Source organism: Arvicola amphibius, chromosome 9 (assembly GCF_903992535.2).
Source record: "Arvicola amphibius chromosome 9, mArvAmp1.2, whole genome shotgun sequence".
Classification (NCBI taxonomy): Eukaryota; Metazoa; Chordata; class Mammalia; order Rodentia; family Cricetidae; genus Arvicola; species Arvicola amphibius.
The window spans coordinates 70,403,043-70,424,125 of NC_052055.2; the positions used below are offsets into that span (position 1 = coordinate 70,403,043).

Genomic DNA, 21,083 nt, shown 5'->3' on the forward strand with positions numbered 1-21,083 from the left:
TTATGCATTTGATTTCTTTCCCCTACTCCCTAAATAATGACACTGCTCCACACTCAGTGCTGAGGCCAGCCCCAACCTGCTGGGACACAACCCCCTCTACCCTCCTTGTTCTGTCTGCACTGCACTAACGAGGACAGAGAGGGAATGGGTGGCACAGCATCCGTCTAGGAGACCAGATATCTTAGTGTATACGAGTGCATGTACAGTGTGTGTGTGTGTGTGTGTGTGTGAGATGGGGAAGCACACATGTGCACAGTGTTTCTGCAGGGATCAGAGGACGATCTGTGTCTTAGGGAATAACCCAAGGATAGGGATCCAGTGGGGGTGAGAAGTCCCCACTATACGATCCCCTTGTCTCTGATCTAGACATTGTGCACGTGTTTGTACGTGTTTCACTTGTACAGGTGGAAGTGGTTATTTATGATTATGTATGCATATGTGGGCATATGAGCGGAGGCCAGAGGTCAGCTTTGGCTCTTGTTCTCCGGGTACTCTCCACATGGCTAATTTTATTATGTTTATTTATAACATGTGTGACTATGTGTGCCACAGCATGCGTGTGGCGGTCAAAACACAGCTGTGGGGGTCAGTACTCTCCTTCCTCCATGTGGATCTTGGGGGGTGGAGCTCAGGTCCTCAGGCATGGCAGCAAGACCTTTACCCACTGAGCCATCATGACAGCCCAGCTTTCTCACTGGCTTGGACTCTGCACGTCAGCTACATGGGCTGGTCAGTGAGCCCCAGGGATCCTCTGGTCTCTGCCTCCCCGGGGCCAGGATTGTAAGCACGGAGGCCAAGTTCTGCCCTGCAGCCTGTAACTGAACTGACTCTAGTTTGGATCGTTAAGTCAACCACTTAGGATGAACTACAGAATTCTGGTCATCTCCTTAATGAGATGACAAATCCCCAGGGCCACGGACTGAATTCATACTGATTCTGCATTCCAATACCTGGCACAGATAGTGCCTGGCATACCTCGGTTAACATTTATGAAATACATAGAGAGCAGAAAGGATGAAGGCTGGAGAGGGAACTGGGCACTGCTGAGACTCATGCCTGGCAGAGCCTGTTGCACACGCAGGTAAGGGGAGAGAGCTTGGTTCTGAGGTACCTGGGGCCACATCGCACTGGGAGACGGCTGCTGATGCTGGGGCCCCACGTTGTTGAGGTGGATTCCACTGGGGGACAGGAGCGGTTGGTGAGGAAGGGTACTGCTGACTCGGGTCATCTCTGAGCTTGCTGGGTCTACCACCCCTGTATCTGGGGGCCCCATGTCACCGTGGGAGCTCAGCATAGCTGGAGTCTGCCTGTCGCTAGAGTATGTCTTCAACTGACTGTCTTCACGCTGCTGGTGCTGGGACAGGTGGCTCTGCTGATAGAGCGGGTGGCTATAGGGCTGTTGAGGCTCCTGATAGTAATACTGCGGCATGGAGCCCAGCTGGATCAGCTGGACAGCATGTGCCTGCTCCGGGGTATACTGATGAGGGTCCCTGTGATAGGAAGGGGGCTGCAGGTGCATTGGGGGCTGCTGCTGCTCTTGCAAGTGTTGCATCATGGGTTGGGGCTGATAATACTGAGGTATCTGCAGTGAACCCTGCCGCTGCTGCAGTTGGAGCTGCTGCTGCTGCTGAGGCTGTGAGGGGCGAATCTGCTGCTGCGGTTGCTGCTGCATTTCTTGCATCGAGATCCGCTGCAGACCGGCTTGCTGCTGCTGAGACGGCGGCTGTGGGTAATACTGGTGCTGCTGCATTGGTTGCATATGGCTGGACAGCACCTGAGGGGCTTGCAGTGGCTGTCCTCCTTGCATTGACATCTGGGCCAGGGGCTGCTGGTAGTCATAATATAGGTGCCCTTGGGGAGCGTGCTGCCCGACCGGAAGGGCTGGTTTGGGCAGTCCACCTGTGAAGCCAGGGTGAGGCTGCTGGGGCACCTGCTGGTAGCGAGACGCTATAGCTGATGCTGAGGGCTCCACGGGCTTCTGAGAGAGCAGCTGGCGAAGAGCACTGTCAGAGGCTCCATCCATCACTGCTGACTGAGTGTGCAGCACCTGGGCCATATTGTTGACCTGAATTCGCAGGTTTTGGTTGGCAAACACCTGGGTGAAAGAGTCCAGCTTGTGTAAAACACCACTGGTGAGTTTCTGGGTCCGGATCTCGCTGGCCTGGGAGTAAGCGTATTGGTAGCCATCAGTGGGCTCTACCTGAGCCGGCGACCCCCACATCATGTTTGAGTTGGCCAAGTTGCTACGAAGCTGGACGTGGTTCCCAGGCCCCGCATGGCTTCCCCATCCTCCCTGCCTGGAGGTATCCATTTGGCCAAGGTTTTTGGAGCCAATCGGCAAGCCCAAACTATCCCGAGTATCTTGAGGGAAGTGAGGAGAGATGGGCGAGGCCTGCGGGGCATCCATTCCGGCCCCAGAGATTGTACTCCCATAGCTGTGGTTCAGCCCGCTGTGGACACCAAGAGGTGGCTGTTGGTAGAAGAGGTTCTCACCACTGTGGGCCACATGGTTGGTCTTGTACAACTGCTGGTCCCCCATGATTATGAATGTTCAGCCACAGGGAAAAAAAAAAAGGAAATGAAGAAAATAAAAAAATCCTGAAACCCTGAGAAGATGAGAGAAAGTGTCCAGCCTACTCCACGGCCGACATGTCTGTGAGGGTGGCAGGAGGCAGGGGTTCGTGCCGGTTTGAACCACTCATCTGCAGAGCCGAGGTGTCTACATCCTCCCCCAGGCTGAGGTATGGACCAGACACCACTGTGGTGGGGAAATGCCGTTCACACCTGGAAGACAGGATGCAAAGGTCAGAATTATCCGTGGATGTTTCTTGACAAACTGCTATATATATTGTGATTACTTACACAGGTGAGCACAGGGAGGGCTGGTGCACTGGGTCAGCAGGTCAAGGCACCTGCTGCTAAACCTGATGACAGAGGAAGGAGAGAACAGACTCCTGCCACCTGTACTCTCATCTCCGCAGGAGTACCATGTTGTGTGTCGTGCGTACTCTCCCATGTGCAGATCAGAGGAGGACACAAGATGTCCGGCTCCATTACCTCCCACCTTATTTATTCCAAGGTGTCTCAATGAACCTGGTCCTAGACTAGTGGCCAGAAGCCCCAGCGATCCCCCTCCCTATGCCACACCCAGTGCGGAGGTACAGCCAGATAGCCACACCTGGTTTTTCCTATGGGTGCTGGAGATTTTAACTCAGGCCCTCACGTTGGTGCAGCAAGTGAGCCAGCTTCCAAGCCTTCGATTCCAGTTCTTCAGTCATTTTCAAACTGTCTGGGAATCTCTGACCACCACATGAGGGCTTTGCAGGCACTGCACCCCAGACTCTAAGGGGGGCAGTTCTTAGACTCCCGCGAGGTGCTCTTCTAGAACTGGCTCTTTCCCATCTGCCTCCCTGCTTTCTGAAAAGGTAAAACCTCACTCACTCCCGCAGATGTCAATGGGGTTCATCATTTACTTATTTTTTACTCATTGTGTGTGTGTGGAGGGAGCACACACATGTAAGCATTCAAGCGCTCCCGTGCCACAGTACATATGGAAGTCAGCTCTCTCCTCCCAACTTGTGGGTTCTGGGGATCGAACTTGGATCATCAGGCTTTGGCTGCAAGCTCCTGTACCTGCTGAGGCATCTCACAGGCCCTCTTTTTTGTTTCTAATTCTTTTCATATTAAGTTCTGTAAGCCTGGAGGGATGGCTCAGTGGGTAAAGAGCATTCCCCATTTTTGCAAAAGAACTGTGTTCAGTTGCCAACACCCAAGGCAGGAAGTTTAGAGCCTCCATGGGAATCTGATGCCCTTTTCTGGCCTCCTAGGGCACTTGCACACATTACACACACACACACACACACACACACACACACACACACAAAAAAAAATCTTAAAAAAAATCCCAAAGGAAGTTCTATGACTCTTCTGACTCCAACACCCATACCACGGCATGCACACCCAATCCCAAAAGCATCCACACAATAATAAAAAGATTTAAAAGGAAGTTCTAGGATAAATAATTAAATACAAATTTTGGGTAATAGGTCACAGTATGATTTTTGGTATAGAATTTAGAAGCAGACCAAAGAACTGAGCAACCTGGTGCCTTAACAACACAGGTCCTGAACAGAACGGCCTGGGACTACAGCTCAGTGGGTCACATGCACAAAGGGGATGGGTGGGGGGCTGGGTTTCGGCACCACATTGAATAGCAATGAGTTATTTGGTTTTTTAGACTTATTCCTTCATTCTTGAATTTATACATATGTATGTGTGGCTGTGTGCATTTATGTGTATCATATGTGTATAGTGCTTGCTGAGGCCAGAGAGTGTTGGGTCCCTGGAGATGGGGGGGATGGAAGGAGATGGAGGGGGAGGGGAGGGCAGGGGAGAGGAAAGAGAGGCATAGAAACAGAGAGTGAGCCACCTGTTGTGGGTGCTGGGAACTACACCTGAGTCCCCCGGAAGAGCAGCAAGTGCTTTTAACCACTGAGCCATCTCTCCAGCACTGAGGTTTTCCTTGATTGTTTTGTTTTTAAGATATAACCCTATGTTCCTCCTATCAAGCATGAACAATGACTTTCTGTGCTTATGACTGGATAGATGGAAAATGCTGGTCCTGGTTTCACACTCGCAATAAATAATCTCCTTAGATTTAAAAATTATTATTTATATTTTGGTTTTTCGAGACAGGTTTTTTTGTTTTTGTTTTTTTCTGTAGCTTTGGAACCTGTCCTGGAACTTGCTCCATAGACCAGGCTGGCCTTGAGATCCGCCCATCTCTACCTCCTGAGTGCTGGGATTAAAGGTGTGCGCCACTGCTGTCCAGCAATTATTTCTTATTTATGTAAGCATGTGTTTATGCACATGGATGTGGGTAAGCCAGAAGGTATCAGATCTCCTGAAGCTGAAGGATGGGGTGGGGTGTGAGTAGGTATCAGGCCCCAGCATGGATGCTGGGAACTGATCCAATTTCTGGAAGAGCAGGAAGTGCTCTTAACCACTGAGCTACCTCTCCACTGTTTTATGCAGCCCAGGCTGGCCTTAAGCTTGCCTTGTAGCTGAGGATGACCTTTGGTTTCTGATCCTCTTGACTCTCCCTCCTGAGTGGTGGGGTTATAGGAGTGTGGACCCCTGCCTTACAGTGTTGGGGATCAAACCTTGGGGCTGTGCACACGAGCAGACTACTAACCGAGCTGCATTCCATCACAGTGAAGAGATTATTTGAGAAGGCATCAGTACCACTGTCCTGAGGTACATTTTCAACATAATTTTCAACATAATTTTACCTTTACTGTTTATCATTTATTCATTCGTTATACATTTGTGTGGTTTGATCAACTGTGCACTATTAAAATTTATAATTATAACTCAAACCAGAAAAACTTTGTAACTTCATGATTCAGGAAATGAAAAAAGTTGTTACAGACAAATAGGATGAGGACACAGTGAGAGAGCTTTAAACCTAAAGATACACCACACATAAATTCCTGAGGACGTGAAAGACAAGTAAAATTTCAAGGAAAAGCGGAGGATACAGTGTGTGTGTGTGTGTGTGTGTGTGTTTAAATGAGTAATGGGTGGGTATTGGATCGCTGGGATGTTTAGATTCCATGGTATAAACTTAAAAGTGATGTCATAGCTGCACTTGAAAACATCAATATTTATACCATGCTGGAAATCACATCTGCAAACATGATCAAAACTGTGGACACACACTGAGCATGAGCAAGCGGGTGAGGAGCTCTACAAAACACAAAGCTGGTTGTGGTGGCACATGCCTGTCACCCCAGTGCTCAGAGGCAGGGGAATCTGGAGGAATTGAAGGCCACTCTGGGCTACATGAGATCCTATCTAAAAAAACTAAGAAAAAGGAGTTTTACCAACTTAACTTAGGGGATTTTTAAGGAGAAACATCTGAAGTTGACCCTGAATTTGAGGCAGTATGGAAAGTGAGGGGAAGCCAGCCACTGAAGGATCCTCAATAGACTGTGTGGGAAGTCCTTCTGTGTTGCTTTTATTGGTTAATGAATAAATCTGTTTCAGCTAGTGGATTAGCAGGATTATGTGCATTATTGTGTTTTCTTTTAATTTTTTGACTATAAAAGAGCCAAGTACAGAGAGATATTTCATTGTATGGGCTGCTAAGCTAAATCAACATATATATTTTAAAGATATCTTGAATTCAAAATTTGGGTCTAAGTATTTGTTGCTTTGGAAAAGAGGTTCTTCTTTTATTTCCACAGAAAATAAGAACCTAAGAATTTCTTCTGAATAATGTGGTTTGATGAACCCAGACCCCCGAAAGGTTGCCCTGAACACCCTCCAAAATTACTTTGCCCAACAAAAAGCAGGAAGCAGTTTAGAGAGAAATATGCCCCAAACCCAAATATTGTTTATAAATGTTTGTTTATATTTAAAGGGGATATGCTATAGATATGAATACTTTGCACTGGTTTGAATCTTGGTCTATTGATACAAATTTTAGGTCAATTTTGTTATATGTATATTTTTGGTCTTGATTAAGGTATTGTGTTTGTGCAACTCATTTAAAAACAAAATGTATAATTTAAAAGACAGGTTAATAGATAGTTATCTATAATAGCCAAGCTTGCAGTCATGTTAGTTAAGTTTTCTAGATGTACAGAGATGTATTTCAGATGGATAGGCATTCTTCAAACCTTTCAAAAACTACAAAATATGGCATTTACAATGTTTAAGAACTTAGGACTTTTCATGACAATGAGACACATCTGTTCCTGGCAGCAGCAATTACTTCAAGAGGAATATGGGTATCGAAGAGGCTCCTCATGGAGTTCGTTAGCCATATGGGCAAGAAACCGCTATTGTCTGAACTGTTTGATGTTATGCTGTATGAACTGGACATGCAGAACCCACAGAAAAATGACTGCTGAACTTGCCTAAAAGTGAGACAGTTCTTCGGGGTTCCTGCTACATGAAAGAAACTGCCAGACATTCTGCAGGGCACAGAAGAAAATGACTGACAAACTGCTAATATAAGTGGAACTGTCTTTGAAATTTCCTGCTTCATGGGAAAGTCTGCCAGATACTATAGGCTGTAGTCTAAATATGGATGCTCCAACAATACAGAAGAACACTGGGTGACTGTCCAGGCAGTGAGATGTCTCTGTCAATTCTAGAGTTTGGAAGTTGCTAACAATGTACTTCCTGTTTACTTAGGTAATATTATATCCTTCTGGAGTCTTTGATGGAGTTGAAGAATAGATAGTTATTATTATAGTTTTCCTTAGTTATGATAAAAGATAAAATGGATATAAATATTGTAACTATAATTCTTGCTTGATAACTGTTTTGTTATATGTAATTTTACTATGTTTGATGGAGGAGAGTTATCTGTCTATGTTACTTTCATTGGTTAATTAATAAAGAAACTGCCTTGGCCCTTTAAGAGACAGAAAATTAGGTAGGCGGAGTAGAGAGAACAGAATTGTGGGAAAAAGGAAGCAGAGTTGGGGAGAGCTTCAGGCAGTCGCCATAGTGAGTCACCATGATTCTCCTCTCTGAGATGGACGCAGGTTAAGATCTCTCCTGGTAAGCCACACCTTGTGGTACTACACGGATTACTAAATATGGGTTAAAGGAAGATGTGAGAATTAACCAATAAGAGGCTACAGATAATGGGCTAGGCAATGTTTAAAAGAATACAGTTTCCGTGTAATTATTTTGGGTGTAAAGCTAGTCGGCGGCTGGGTGGCGGGACACAGCCCCGTCGCTTCCTTCTACATATGTTAAAGTTAAAACCTTCCTTTTTATTTAAACAACAAAAAAGGGGAAATGGTGTGGAAAGTCCTTCTGTCTATGTGTTGCTTTTATTGGTGAATGAATAAATGTTTTGGCCAGTGGCTTAGCAGAATAGGGCAAGGCAGGAGTTCCAAGCTGATAGAGGAGGGGAGAGTAGGCGGAGTCAGGGGAAGTCAAGTAGCCGCTACTGGGCAACAGACGTTGTGCTAAGCCTGTCAAACTTTGCCGGTAGGCCACAACCTTGTGGTGATGTACAATTAATAGAAATGGGTTAATTTAAAATATAAGAGTAATCTAGAAATACGCTTAAGCTATTGGCCAAACAGTATTGCAAATAATATAGTTTCTGTGTGATTATTTCGGGTCTGAGAGGCTGAGAACATGCGAGTGGCTCCCACTACAAGCAGATGCACACTGGTGCTGGAAACGGGGTGACATGTTTCAGAAGGCGGATCCCTCACTGCTCAAAAGATGGCCTACATCACTGGGGTGCTGGTTAGGCACTGACAACCAGGGCTTTGCCCAGACCCACTGTGATGATGGTTCTCACCTTGAACTTGACACAATTGAGAGTTACCTGGGAAGAGAGGGCCAGCGAGGGATTGTCCACCCTGGGCTGTCTGTGGGCCAGCGAGGGATCGTCCACCCTGGGCTGTCTGTGGGCCAGTAAGGGATTGTCCACCCTGGGCTGTTTGTGGGCAAGCGAGGGATTGTCCACCCTAGGCTGTCTGTGGGCCAGTGAGGGATTGTCCACTCTGGGCTGTCTGAGGGCCAGCGAGGGATTGTCCATCTTGGGCTGTCTGTGGGCCAGCGAGGGATTGTCCACCCTGGGCTGTCTGTGGGCCAGCGAGGGATTGTCCACCCTGGGCTGTCTGTGGGCCAGCGAGGGATTGTCCACCCTGGGCTGTCTGTGGGCCAGCGAGGGATTGTCCACCTTGGGCTGTCTGTGGGCCAGCGAGGGATTGTCCACCTTGGGCTGTCTGTGGGCCAGAGAGGGATTGTCCACCTTGGGCTGTCTGTGGGCATGTCTATACAGGACTGTCTCAATGAACTGCTGTGGGGGGACCCAGACACAGCACTATTCCCTAGGAAGGGGCTCCTGAACTGCATAAGCATGGAGAAATCAGGAGAAACACAACTATGCCAGAACACATAAGCACGTATGCTCTTGACTGGATGTCATGTGGCCAGCTGTCTCAAGCTGCTGCCACTGCGATTTCTCCGCAGTGATGGCCTGTAACCTGGAATTGTGAACTAAAATAAGCACTTTTCTTCAGAAGTTGCTCAAGCAATTTTTTCCCTTTATTTTTTATTTTACGCATGAGTGTTTTCCCTGCGAGTATGTTTTGGCACCATGTGTGTGGTGCCTGTGGAGGCCAGAAGAGAGCATTGGATCCCATGGGATTAGAGTTACAGATGGTTGATGTAATGGTCTGTCCTGCCCCTTTAAGAGACAAGCCACGCCCACTCCTCCCCTGTCTGCTGAGGCAAACTGATCTTCAGCTTCCAGCCTGAGTCCCTCCCTTTCCGTCTCTAAGAGGCAGCTTCTGTCTCTTCCTTCCCTCCACTTCTCCCTTCCCCTCCCTCTCTCTGCTTCTCTCTCTCTGCTCTTCCCCCCTTTTCCTTCCCTTTTATAACCCACTAAATAAATAGCCATCTTCACTCTGCATGGTGTGCCCATCTGGCTCAGTCTCTCAACAACCATGCAGCTTTCTGCCTGGGACCCGGCTGCCTTCGTGGCCTGCCGTGGTCTCAGGACCCACTGCCGGCTGCCTGCCTCCACTCAGAGACCTGCAGCATGGTCTCATGGCCCGCTGCCCACTGTCACCACTCGGGGACCTGCAGCCTTTTACTTAAACCTTTACAATTGAGAGCAGCCATGTGGGTACTGGGAATTGAGCCCAGCTCCTGTGGAAGGGCAGCCAGTGTGATGAGCTGAGCCATCTCTCCATCTCCTATGACTTGCTTATCATCAGGGAATTTGATCACAGCATCAGGATTAAACTGGGATACACCCTCAAACAGAAACTATATTTTACCAAGGGATCCAGATCTGGTCAGGGTCTGGTGTGTACACCAACCAGAAAGCACTGACCTAGCTGCATTCTGCTGAAGACTCGAACCCATGTAAGCGTGAGCATGGAGAAGAGACACAGTAGAACTACTCCTGCAATGTCCTGCCCTCAGAGCCTTGTGCCCTCATCGGAGGAGACAGATAAGGCTTCACCCCACCCCTGGCACCCCTATACCCAAAGAGTCTGGAATGTTCTTCACCTCAGCCCATGGCATCCATATATCCAAAAAGTCTGAAATGTTTGGGTGGAAAGTTCCACCCCAAGCCCCCTCCCCCAGGGAGTTGCCTCAGTCCAGACTCCACCCCCGAGAAAGCCTGCCAAACAGTGACCCCCTCCCCAGAGATGCTCAAGACCACTCCCACAAGGTATTTAACCCCCCCCCCCCAATAAACACATGGTTTCCAGTCTCCTCACTAGGGGACTGGAAGTCCACCCCGGGAGCGCTGGCATCCATTAAACCTGGGCTTTTTCTAATTCAGTTTGATTTGGCCTGATTCAGATTATTGCATTGGTAGAGAGGTTTATTGGGACGCAAAAACTTTTCAATTACTCTAAGAACAGGAATGTTAGAGATTTACTAGACACACCTGATGTCAAGGATAAAATGCCTACAATTCAGATCCGGAGCCTGAGGCCATTAAAGGCAAGAGTTCAGTTAATAAATACAGAGAAATCAGAATGGTCCAGTATAATGGGGAAAGAGTTAGACATCAGGTCCTTCCCTTTTAGGAGAGGAACAGGCCCATACAGTAAGACTAAATATGGGACTGTAGGGTAGGAGTCTGCTCCCCAGAAGTCCTTCTCCATGGTCAGGCATTTGGATTATTAAGGGTCTCCATTCATTCCCTCAGGAGGAATTTATTGTCCTCCATTAACATATGACTGGTGTCTATTGTCAAAGTCAAGGCTAGCTTCCTCAGCCATCTCAAATCACAGCCCAGCTCACACAGCCCCTTGTCTCCCATTTAATCCCAGGTGCAACTATAGAGTATAGAATGTGTAGTCTCCCAGTCAGTGATGGTGATGCATACCTTTAATCCTTGTACTTGGGAGGCAGAGGCAGGCAGATCTCTATGATCAAGGCCAGCCTGGTCTACAGAGCAAGTTCCAGAACAGGATCCAAAGCTACACAGAGAAACCCTGTCTCGAAAAACCAAAAATAAAAATTATAAAAAGTGTAGTCTCTTCAATTAAATACAGCTGGCGGCTATCCTGATTCTCCCTCAGTTCCTGCCTGTCCCCCACGCCCCTGCTCCTGCTGACTCCCACATCCTCTTCGGAACCTGAACCTCCTGCTGAAGCAGGTCTCAGGCAGTAACTGATCCATCACCTCACCCCACAATTTAAACAGACACTGTTAGCATTTAGGCATTATGCTGGCCTGCCCTTGCTGACCTAGCAGGATGCGTCACCAACAATAACCACTCCCTACGTGCATGTGATCGATAGTATTTCAGGCTTCACTCTAGCCTGCCCCCAGAGTCCTTCCTTAGCTGTAGCCACCAAGAGCATCCCCTGCGTGCACACGGTGTCAGCATTCAGGCAGATACTTGGCCAGTCCAGGGTCCTATGGTCACTATGTAGTCTGTGCACATTCTCTAAGCCCCCTTTAAAAGTGAGCTCCATCTGTTCCCCTCTCTCTTTCCCAGCTCCCTCAAAGAGGCAGGCAGACCTTTGAGCCTCTCTCTTCCCCTAACCAATCCCTTCCCCCAATAAACCCTCCATGTGAGACCTATCTCATGAAGGTGTCTCTCTCCCTCTCTCCCTCCCTTCCCCTCCCCCCTCCTCTGCCGTTTTTAAAATTATAACTAAAACTTACCAAGGTCGCCAGGCTCAGCACAGCCTCAGGTCCACACTCATCTCTTCCTTACCCGCTTCTCCGTCCCTCTTCCCTACCCCACCTGTTCTGGTCCTTTCTCAGTTCCTGGCGTTTGCTACTCGATTTGCATATCCTATACCTCACAGCTGGAAGACTCGTTCCTCTCCTGTTTTCTCTGTAGCCCTCTCTTTGGTGTCTCTGGAATCTCAGCTCTGCCTAACCCTCTCTAAGAAAGCTCCCCGAACCCTACCTCTCCACAGAAAACCATCCTACTGTAAACTGTGCCAACAAACAAGAGAAAGTCCTAATGATGACCCAGTCTCCCAGAGTTAAGACACAGGTTGCACAGACACTAGAAAAATCAGATTTCTCCATAGACAAACAGGACTTAAAGTGGGGAAGGGGACCTAGAAGAGCATTCCAGAGAAGGGAACAACACAAATAATGCCATATAAGCAGGTGTCCACACAGGGGCATGACCTCCTCATCAGAGACTTGCCAATAGGGCTCGGGAGATGGCTCAGAGGGTAAAGGCGCTTGCTGCCAAGGCTGTAGACCTGAGTTCAGTCCCTGGGGCCCATGAGGTTGAATGAGAACTAGCTCTCCAAGTTGTGTTCTGACTTCCACAAGAGCATGCATGCACAAGTACATACATAAATAAAATGTAATTTAAAAAGGAAAGGGACAGCGCTGAGTGGTTAGGGGCCCTGGCTGCCCTTGCACAGGACCTGGGTTCTGCTCACAGCGCCCACGTGTGGTTCGCAGCTGTCTGTAGCGTCAGTTCCAGGGGACCCAACATCCTCACCTGGCCTCTCAGGGTAGCAGGTGCACACATGGTACACATACATGCATTCAGGCAGACACCTGTACACGTCGCTCACCACAGACATCCATACGTGGTATGGAAGCCGGATCACGTTGCTTCTGTCGCTGTGAAGCTCGCCCGAAGTGCTGGGGAGACAGAAAGCTGGCTCTGCATTCTGAGCTGGAGGAAGTGATTCTCCATTCCTCCGCATACCCAGGGCGGGACTGTGGCTGACCTCAGTTCCTGGAGTGCCCGCAACATCAGCACCACCTGTGCTTTGGGTACACACAGACCCAAAGCTCAGAAACTTTGGGCAGGACCCAGCAGTCTGCATCTTTTTCTGTTGTACTAAGAAAGAGTATCAGGTCCAGGCTGGTCTCAAACTTGCTATGCAGCCAGCAACCTTGAACTCCTTATCCTCTGCCTCAACCTTCCAAGTGCTGGGGTTATAGACAGCTGCCACCACGTCAATCTGTATGCTAATGAGACTTCCTGGCATGTCTTCTGTGTGCTCAACCAGAAGGTCGCACAGTCTCAGTGGTCATCTGGTCCCTGCACCATACAGACAGAGAACCTGAGCCGCAGAGATGTGCCCTCTGGGACTGGAACAGTGCCTGGCTCATGGCCACCATGAATATTTGCTCAACTAAGAGGACAGTGACTTCCCCGCACAGCACAGGGAGGCCACGGCAACACCACATGCTATTTACTCTGCCTGTGATGTGTGTATTTATCTGAATGTCTATTCACCGGCTGAAAACAACAGACACAAGAGTACGGAAGATCCCAACTCAATGCTTGAAAATGAAGTGGAAAAACCATAGCAAAAATTCGGAGTTTATGAACAGCCCCTCCTGCTTCAGTCTCCGGCTACCCTGAGTCCCTCCCCGAACATCCCGGCTCTGACACATCCTGTACACAGCCCCACGGACACAAATGGTGGCCATGCTAGGCCCCCAGGTGGGCATCCTGGCAAACTCTCATCTTACAAATATCATTGAAAACCCGGACACTGCTCATCAACTGGCTTGTCAATCGTAAAGCTGCTAGAATGCCGAGAATGTCACCGGATTCTTTTTCCTTTTTATTTACTTTTTGATTATTTTTTGTATTGCTTATGTTACCTTATGATTTTTCTAATGAGGTAAGGGCTTTGCTCAGGGTGTCCCTATCCTTCTGAGTAACTGGCACCAGATGCATTTTAACACACGAGCGATACCATTGCTTACACATTTATTCTGCCAATTCTGTGCCACAGACAAGACTTGGGTGCTCCAGAGTGAGCCAGACAGATAAATGACCACTCAGAACTCAGTTCCACCTCCACACTCCTTACAGGGGGTGAGCCCATCTTATCACACAGACTCTGACAGACATCCAGAGGCATCTTGTCTCTGTGACTGGGTCCTCACAAGTACCCAGTGAACACTTGCAGAACCGAAATACCAAGCCAGGTAAATGGTAGCTATTGTGGGTCACTTCATCCCCAGGGGCCATCCTCTGACATGGACTGAGCAATGAATGTCTTCTGTTTCCTGGAGGGCCAAGGGCCCCAACACACCAGAATCACGGAGTGCTAAAGACCACAGCGAGGCTCTGCAGAGGCCTCGTAGGAGCCGGCACACTTGCACAGAGAGGAGCAGCTACTAAGTACTATTAGCTAAGTACTATGTGCTGCCTGTTGGAACAGTGTGGACATACCATGAAAGTGATTGCAGACTGGGTGGGTGTGAGCTTGCTCCAGCACAACCAAGTCAAGACCCTGGCCCCATGAGGCTTATACTTATGGATCCTGGAACTGGAATCTCCTCTAATTTTCTTTCATTCTTTTTCTTTTTTCTTTTTTTTCTTTTTTCTTTTTTCTTTTTTTTTGGTTTTTTCCAGATAGGTTCTATGTAGCTTTAGAGCCTGTCCTGGAACTGTGGAACTAGCTCTTGTAGATCAGGCTGGTCTTGAACTCACAAGAGATCCACCTGCCTCTGCCTCTCGAGTGCTGGAATTAAAGGCATGAGCCACCACTGCCTGGCTACTCTAATTTTCTTATGGCAAGGAAAAAAACTTTACGGAGAGAGGGTCTTATTATGTAGCCCAAGGTGGTGGCCTAGAACCCACAGAAATCTGCCTGCCTCTGCCTCCCTAGTGCTGGGATTAAAGGCGTGTCTAATAACTTCTTTTATTTAAAACAGGGTCTCTAGTGCAAACTGACCTCTGACTTCACTTCCCAAATATTGTGATTACAGCACCATACCTCATTTATGTGGTACAGACAATGGAATTCAAAGTTTGAGAGAGTAGGATGTGTAGTGTTCTTTGGCTGCCACATTCACACACACACACACACACACACACACACACACACACACACCCCTCTTTAGCTAACTGATGGCACAGGAATAGATGTGGCTGGACCTGACCCAAGCCACAGCCTGGCCCTTGTCTCCAGAGTTAGTCTTCCCTCACCCCCAGCTCAGGGCACCAGGAGATTGGGGTACAGTCTGCAAGGAGGACATGTGTCTTGGGGCCAGCCTTTGAGCCAGAGACAGACAGGCACATGAGGGGAGGAAGTTGACTTTGGCTGAAGTCTCTGTTGGACTTGTTTGCTTACAATTCAGAAGGGGTAACACCCTGCCCCTGCCAGACCACCACGGCTTGTTTGAGGGAGAAAATCCAAGAAGCCTTTCCTTTTCCGGCCAGGGCCATCATTTATAGACTGTATACACAGTTCCCCGAAGGCTTTGGCTTACGCTTTAGGCAAATCTTCCTGCTGGCTTTTAGGGATGCTTAACTCAGATCCCTCTGGGATTCTCTCTCTCCACCCCACCCCGCTCCAGAAGGCAGCAGCTACAGGAAGGGGGTTCTTCAGGACGTGGGGTTGTCGTTTTTTGAGCAGAGAATGTTGAGGTCCTAAATGCTTTCTGATTAGTCTCCTAAATGAGGCTAGAGGGTATTTTACAATCCAATAACCCGATTACAGAGTTGTTCTGCCAATATTGGTGGTTAGTGTCTAAATCTTCCCCAGTGTAGAATCTGGCGCGAGCGTCTTTCTTCCTGGCCCTGCTCCTCTCCGCCCAGAGTTTGAGGCTGGCTTTCAGTCACTCTGAGGGACACTGATCTCTCTGTCCTCTAGTGCACTGACATCATTGCTTCTCTGAATCCCCAGGAATCAGCCAAGAGCCTGACCCTCAGCTCAGGAACCTGCCAAGTAGACAGGCTGGGCATTGCTTCCCGGCTCTTGCTGTGTGTGGAGACCTCTGGCCCTCACTGCCAATGCCATCTTTCCTCAGTCTAGGGAATGCTGACATTTGCTAACTGAACTTGGGAGGCAGAGGCAAGGGGACCAAGAGTTTGAGGCTATCCTTGGCTATACGCTGGGTTCAAGGCCAGCCTGGAAGACCTGAGCTCTTTTTGTCAAAATCTCAAACCAGTGGGCTAGAGAGTTGCTCAGAGGGAAGGTGCTTACTGTCCAAGCATGAACTGGGGTCTGACTTCGGATCCCTAGCATCCACAGTCAAGTTCTCCATGGTGGCATGAGACTGCACCCCAAGGCTGAGGAGGGAGCACGGACAGTGGCTTGTTGACGAGCTGGTCTAGTTGAAACAGTGAAATCCAGGCTCAGTGGGAAGACCCTATTTCAAAAACGCAATGGAGTCACAGAGGAAGGCAGCCGAGGCCGGACTCTGGCCACCACACGCTCACAAGTCACTCTCCTCCGCAATTGGCCAGTACCAGGTTGGTTGATTAGGGCCATAGGCATTGAATGGATGGGAGGTGGCTAGAGGGGCATCGGGATAGAGCGTGGAGCACTGGGTTTTGTCCCATAGACTCTCTGTGACCCCCTGAAAATCATGTGCTCGCTTGGACATCTTTGAATTTTTTAAAGATTTATTTATTATGTATACAGTGTTCTGTCTGCATGTATGGCACCAGACCAGAAGAGTGCATGAGATCTCATTATAGATGGTTGTGAGCCACCATGTGGTTGGTGGAAATTGAACTCAGGACCTCTGGAAGAGCAGGCAGTGCTCTTAACCTCTGAGCCATCTCTCCAGCCCTGACATCTTTGAATTTTTACACATCCAAATAATTGAAGTAAAAGCTTCTTAGGAAAGAGCCTGACTAAATCCATATAATCTCGGCACATCTTTACTGACTTGTGGAAACGAGACACAGTTGGTGTTTGGGGTCCACAGGATCAACCTGAAAACTGTTTAGCTTGGATAAAGGCACAGGGCACTTTGACTTGAGCTTTGAGGAAAATTCCAGAACCAATGGACACCATTCTGTTGGAGAGGTAGGGATCTCTGGCCTTGTGAGGCCGATAGTCACGTGTGGGGCTGGAGATCGGCAGCTCGGAAGCTGAAATCTGGACTCTTCATATTCTCTCAGACAAACCCACACCTGGGACCTGCTGTCCTGGCGCTCTGCTATGACAGAGGTGCCTCTGACCTGGCAGCCTGCAGATTAGGGGTACTTACAAAAGCTCCCCAGGAAAGCTCACAAGGAGGAGGTGCCCCTCCACAGGCAATCCTGACTTTTCAGGGTACAGGCCACAGTGTAGGCTCCAGCCTCCTGGGAGAGCACAGCTGTTCTAGTCAGGGTTCGGGAGGGGCAGAGGATAGGTCTTTGTTGTTAGGGACCCAGGTAGGATCACCGTAGGGAAGAGGGGTGTGGAGCCTGGGCTCTCAGGAAATATCTATCATCCTGGAGGCATAGGACTTTCTGAGTCAGTCCTGGAAACACAGCCAGAGCAAGGATCCCCATCCAGGGAGCTGATATAGGCAGGGCAGGGTGGAAAGAAGAGGGGAGACATCCTCCTAGTTGCTCCGTCAGGCCTCAGGGAGTGTGGAGGGAGGGTGCAGTGGGTCATCTCTTACCCTATAGTCTCAGAGTGAACTACAAGCTAAGAAAACACAAGGACACAACGACTCCATTTCTATGACCTAAGTCCCATACCCATCTTGGGGGGCGGGGGGGTCAAGTCAAGAGAGCTGCAGGCCAGCACCATAGACCAGCTCCCCTGCAGGGGACAGTGGAGAAGGTGTGGCTGGCACCGTCAGCCTGTGTGTCCCACAAACCTCTAGCTCCCGGGATTCCAGCACCCTGCTGGAGTTACGGCCTCAGTGGACTGGACAGGTCTCAGAGCTCAGGACAAAGCTCCGAGACTGAACTCAGCCCCACAGCAGCCCCTGCAAACAGTGAAGATCCTGGAGGAGCCGCCGCACCCACTGCCACAGACCCCGGCAGACTCTCAGGGCCCCTGCAAAGCTGCTCCAGGAGAATGCATGGTGTGAAGAGATGAAGGAAAGAACCGGGTGGGGACAGAGCCAAGTAATGGGCCCAGTTGCAGACGGACACAGGGGGACTTATCCTAAACAATTTCTAAATGGCGGTGAATCATGATCAGGACTGCTTGTTGCAATTTGCCAGTTAGTCTGAACTGTCCCCAACATGTATCCAACTGGGGGTGCTGTCACCCCTGAGACACCCCTTGGTCCCCCCTGGATTTGCTCAAGGCATCCATCCTGTGGGTCACTGGCCCCCACTATCTCACTGTCCCAAGTTTCTGGATGCTGGGAGACCAGAGGCTGAAGTGTTAGGCCCACCAGAGGCCCCTGGAGATGAACTGAGAACAGTGGTGGGTGGGGAACCTGGGAGGGAGGGGGAGAACTGACCCTCGAGGATGCGGTGCAGGTCCAGGCAGGCACCCTCAAACTGGGAAACGCGGCTGTTCTACTGTTCAGCCAGGACTAGATTTTATCCCTCAGGAGGGGAACTGTATCTAATGCTTCTGTTTTTAGTCTCCTCCTCCCCTTCCACAGTGCCACAGGCGGGTTGGCTCACAGCTGACTCACTCAGTGTTTATGAACACAGTGACCAAGTTTGTTGAACATAACCCTGCATGAGCAGTTGATGATGAGGAAGTCATGGAGCCAAAGATACTGTCAAAGAGCAGGATCCAGCTTAGGATGGCTATGGGAGAGCCCTTGGCATCCTCAGCCCTACCAGGACCTTGTGGAAGCCAGCTGGGGGTGGGGGCAGCCAGAACAGAGGGGTGGGGGCAGTCTGAATGGCGGGGTGGGGGCAGTCAGAATGGGGGGCCAGAACGGGGGGGACAGCCAGAAGAGGAGGGGTGAGGGGCAGCCAGAACATTGGGGTGGGGGACAGCCAGAACATGAGGGGTGGGGGCAGTCAGAATGGAGGGCCAGAACAGAGGGGGGCAGCCAGAACAGAGGGGTGGGGGGCAGTCAGAATGGGGGGCCAGGACAGAGGGGGGGCAGCCAGAAGAGAGGGGTGGGGGGCAGTCAGAATGGGGGGCAAGAATGGGGGGGACAGCCAGAACAGGAGGGGTGGGGGGACAGCCAGAACAGGAGGGGTGGGGGGACAGCCAGAACAGGAGGGGTGGGGGGACAGCCAGAACAGGAGGGGTGGGGACAGCCAGAACATGAGGGGTGGGGGGCAGCCAGAACAGGAGGGGTGGGGGGGGCAGAACAGCAAGAGAGACACTAGTGCTGTGCCCATGAGCAGGACCCACTGGGAGGTGACCAAGAATGACATCTAACCTGTCTTATGCTAAGACCCCGCCTCCCAATGACACAGGAGGCTTACTACCTCACAACCCTCACTAACGGTACCCCAAGATCACCATTCTCAGATTCAAACCCTTAGGACCCCTGTGAGTTCTCTAGGATCTACACCAGGAGTGGGTGTAGAAAGAAAGCTTACACGATGGCTTCTTCTGTTTCTTTTTTCTCTGTGGCTTTAGAGCCTGTCCTGGAACTCACGTTATAGACCAGGCTCTGCCTCCCAAGTGCTGGGACTAAAGGCGCGCACCACCACCATCCAGCCAGCTTGTTCATTTTTTAAAACATAGTTTTTGTTTGCTTGCAGTAGAATCTCCTATGATACTTGCTGGCTTTAAACTCAGTTATGGTTGAAGCTGGCTATAATTCCCAATCCTCCTGCCTCTACTTTCTGGCTGCTGGGATTACAGGCATGAAGCACCACACCTGAACGCTATCTAATTTTGGCATGGGGTTGAGCTGTGTAGCGCAGGCTAGCCTTTGTGAGGAGATGTCATGGCTGTGGGAAATGGCTGCTCTATTTGTGAGGTACCAGCATGCTATGGAGAAAGTTGGTTGTCCCTCAGGTATGTGAAGGTTGGTAAAGACATTATTGACCGTGTGCCATGGTACCACACCAGCTTTCACGTGCTATGAAAAGGCTAGCTGTCTGTGAACAGTGTCACATGACCCTGCTCCCTGAGAATGCCAGATGCCAGGGGGCTTTTCTTCTATAATACAGCTCAGGGAAAAGATAGCGTTTACAGTGGATGTCAGGATGGGTGACAAAGCCACGTCCAGATGTTGGGTTCACAAATGAGGCCTGGGAAATCTCAGTTTCATTTTGACACCTATGATGGCCTCTGTTCCTGGGCAAGGATTTTTTTGTGTTTTTTTTTTTCTAGACAAGGTTTCTCTGTGTAGTCCTGGCTGTTGTGGAGTTCACTCTGTAGACCAGACTGGCCGCACACTCACAGATATCCGACTCTCTCTGCCTCCCGAGGCTGGGATTAAGCGTGTGCACCACCCCTGCCCAGCAGCTGGACAGGGATCCCGAGGCCCAGGGAATGTGTGAGGCCCTTGACACCGTGGCAAGTGAAGGCAGGCCACGAGAAGGATGCTCAAGAGGGCTCGGTGAGCGATTCCTGCTGCCTCGGATTGAGCTCAATCAGCTCCTGAAAACTGTCCTCTGACCTCCATCCTCCACAACACATTAATTGATTAATTAACTAATTAATTAAAAAGAATGCCCCCAGAGCAAGGTTGGACCCAACACATCTTCCTATAGCACTCAGCACACACACTGGTATAAACTGTTTTCCTAAGGAGTGCCTCCTTCACTCTGTGCTGAAGGGCTGACAGCTATCTACACAGGAAGGAGGAACTTGCTTCTACTGCTGGGAGATGGGATCTCCTGCGTGCACAATGGAGGGGACCTTCGCGCCAGCTCTGAAGGGCCACCCACACCCATGGCTTGTCTGCCACAAGACATGCTTCCAAAGAGACCCACTAGCTTCTTCCCCAGACACTGTAAATCATCCAAGTGTGCATGGCTGTGTACATGCTGTCTCCCAACCCACCCTGGGAGATGATTTGTGGTAGTGCATTGACAACATACCTGCCAGCTGCCAGCTCGACACGTCCAGATATTATGTTCTATTACCCAGAACATCACTCAAAAATGTTAAAACAGCGGCAATATGGGGCTGGAGGGATGGCTCAGCAGCTTAGAGCACAGGATGCTGTTCCAGTGGACCTAAACTCCTTTTCTTCCTTTGTAATAATTTATTTAATTTTATTCTATGCACATTGGTGTGAGGCTGTCAGATACCCTGGCACTGGAGTTACAGCTAGCTGTGAGCTGCCATGTGGGTGCTGGGAATTGAACCCAGGTCCTCTGGAGGAGTAGCCAGTGCTCTTAACCACTGAGCCATCTCTCCAGTCCCCAGAAGACCTAAATTCTGTTCCCAGCGACCACATTAGTTAGCTCACATATGCTTCTAATCCAACTCCAGGGGAATCTAATAGCCCTCTTCTGG

At 49.6% G+C, this 21,083-nt stretch overlaps 1 protein-coding gene and 1 long non-coding RNA gene across 5 annotated transcripts in view; both read right to left on the reverse strand.

The window, feature by feature from the left end:
* Positions 1-2,539, reverse strand: part of Trerf1 (transcriptional regulating factor 1) — a 41,264-nt gene extending 38,725 nt beyond the window's left edge. For all 4 annotated transcript variants that reach the window (XM_038342567.1, XM_042055687.1, XM_038342569.1 and 1 more), the window contains exon 1: positions 1,112-2,539. In XM_038342567.1, coding sequence (XP_038198495.1) covers positions 1,112-2,539 — 1,428 coding nt within the window. The remainder of the gene's footprint in view (positions 1-1,111) is intronic.
* Positions 2,540-2,622: 83 nt separating this feature from the next.
* The window catches only part of LOC119822171, a 180,083-nt gene continuing 161,622 nt past the window's right edge, over positions 2,623-21,083 (reverse strand). Inside the window, exon 5 of the long non-coding RNA XR_005286739.1 lies at positions 2,623-2,784. This is a non-coding gene — a long non-coding RNA (uncharacterized LOC119822171). The remainder of the gene's footprint in view (positions 2,785-21,083) is intronic.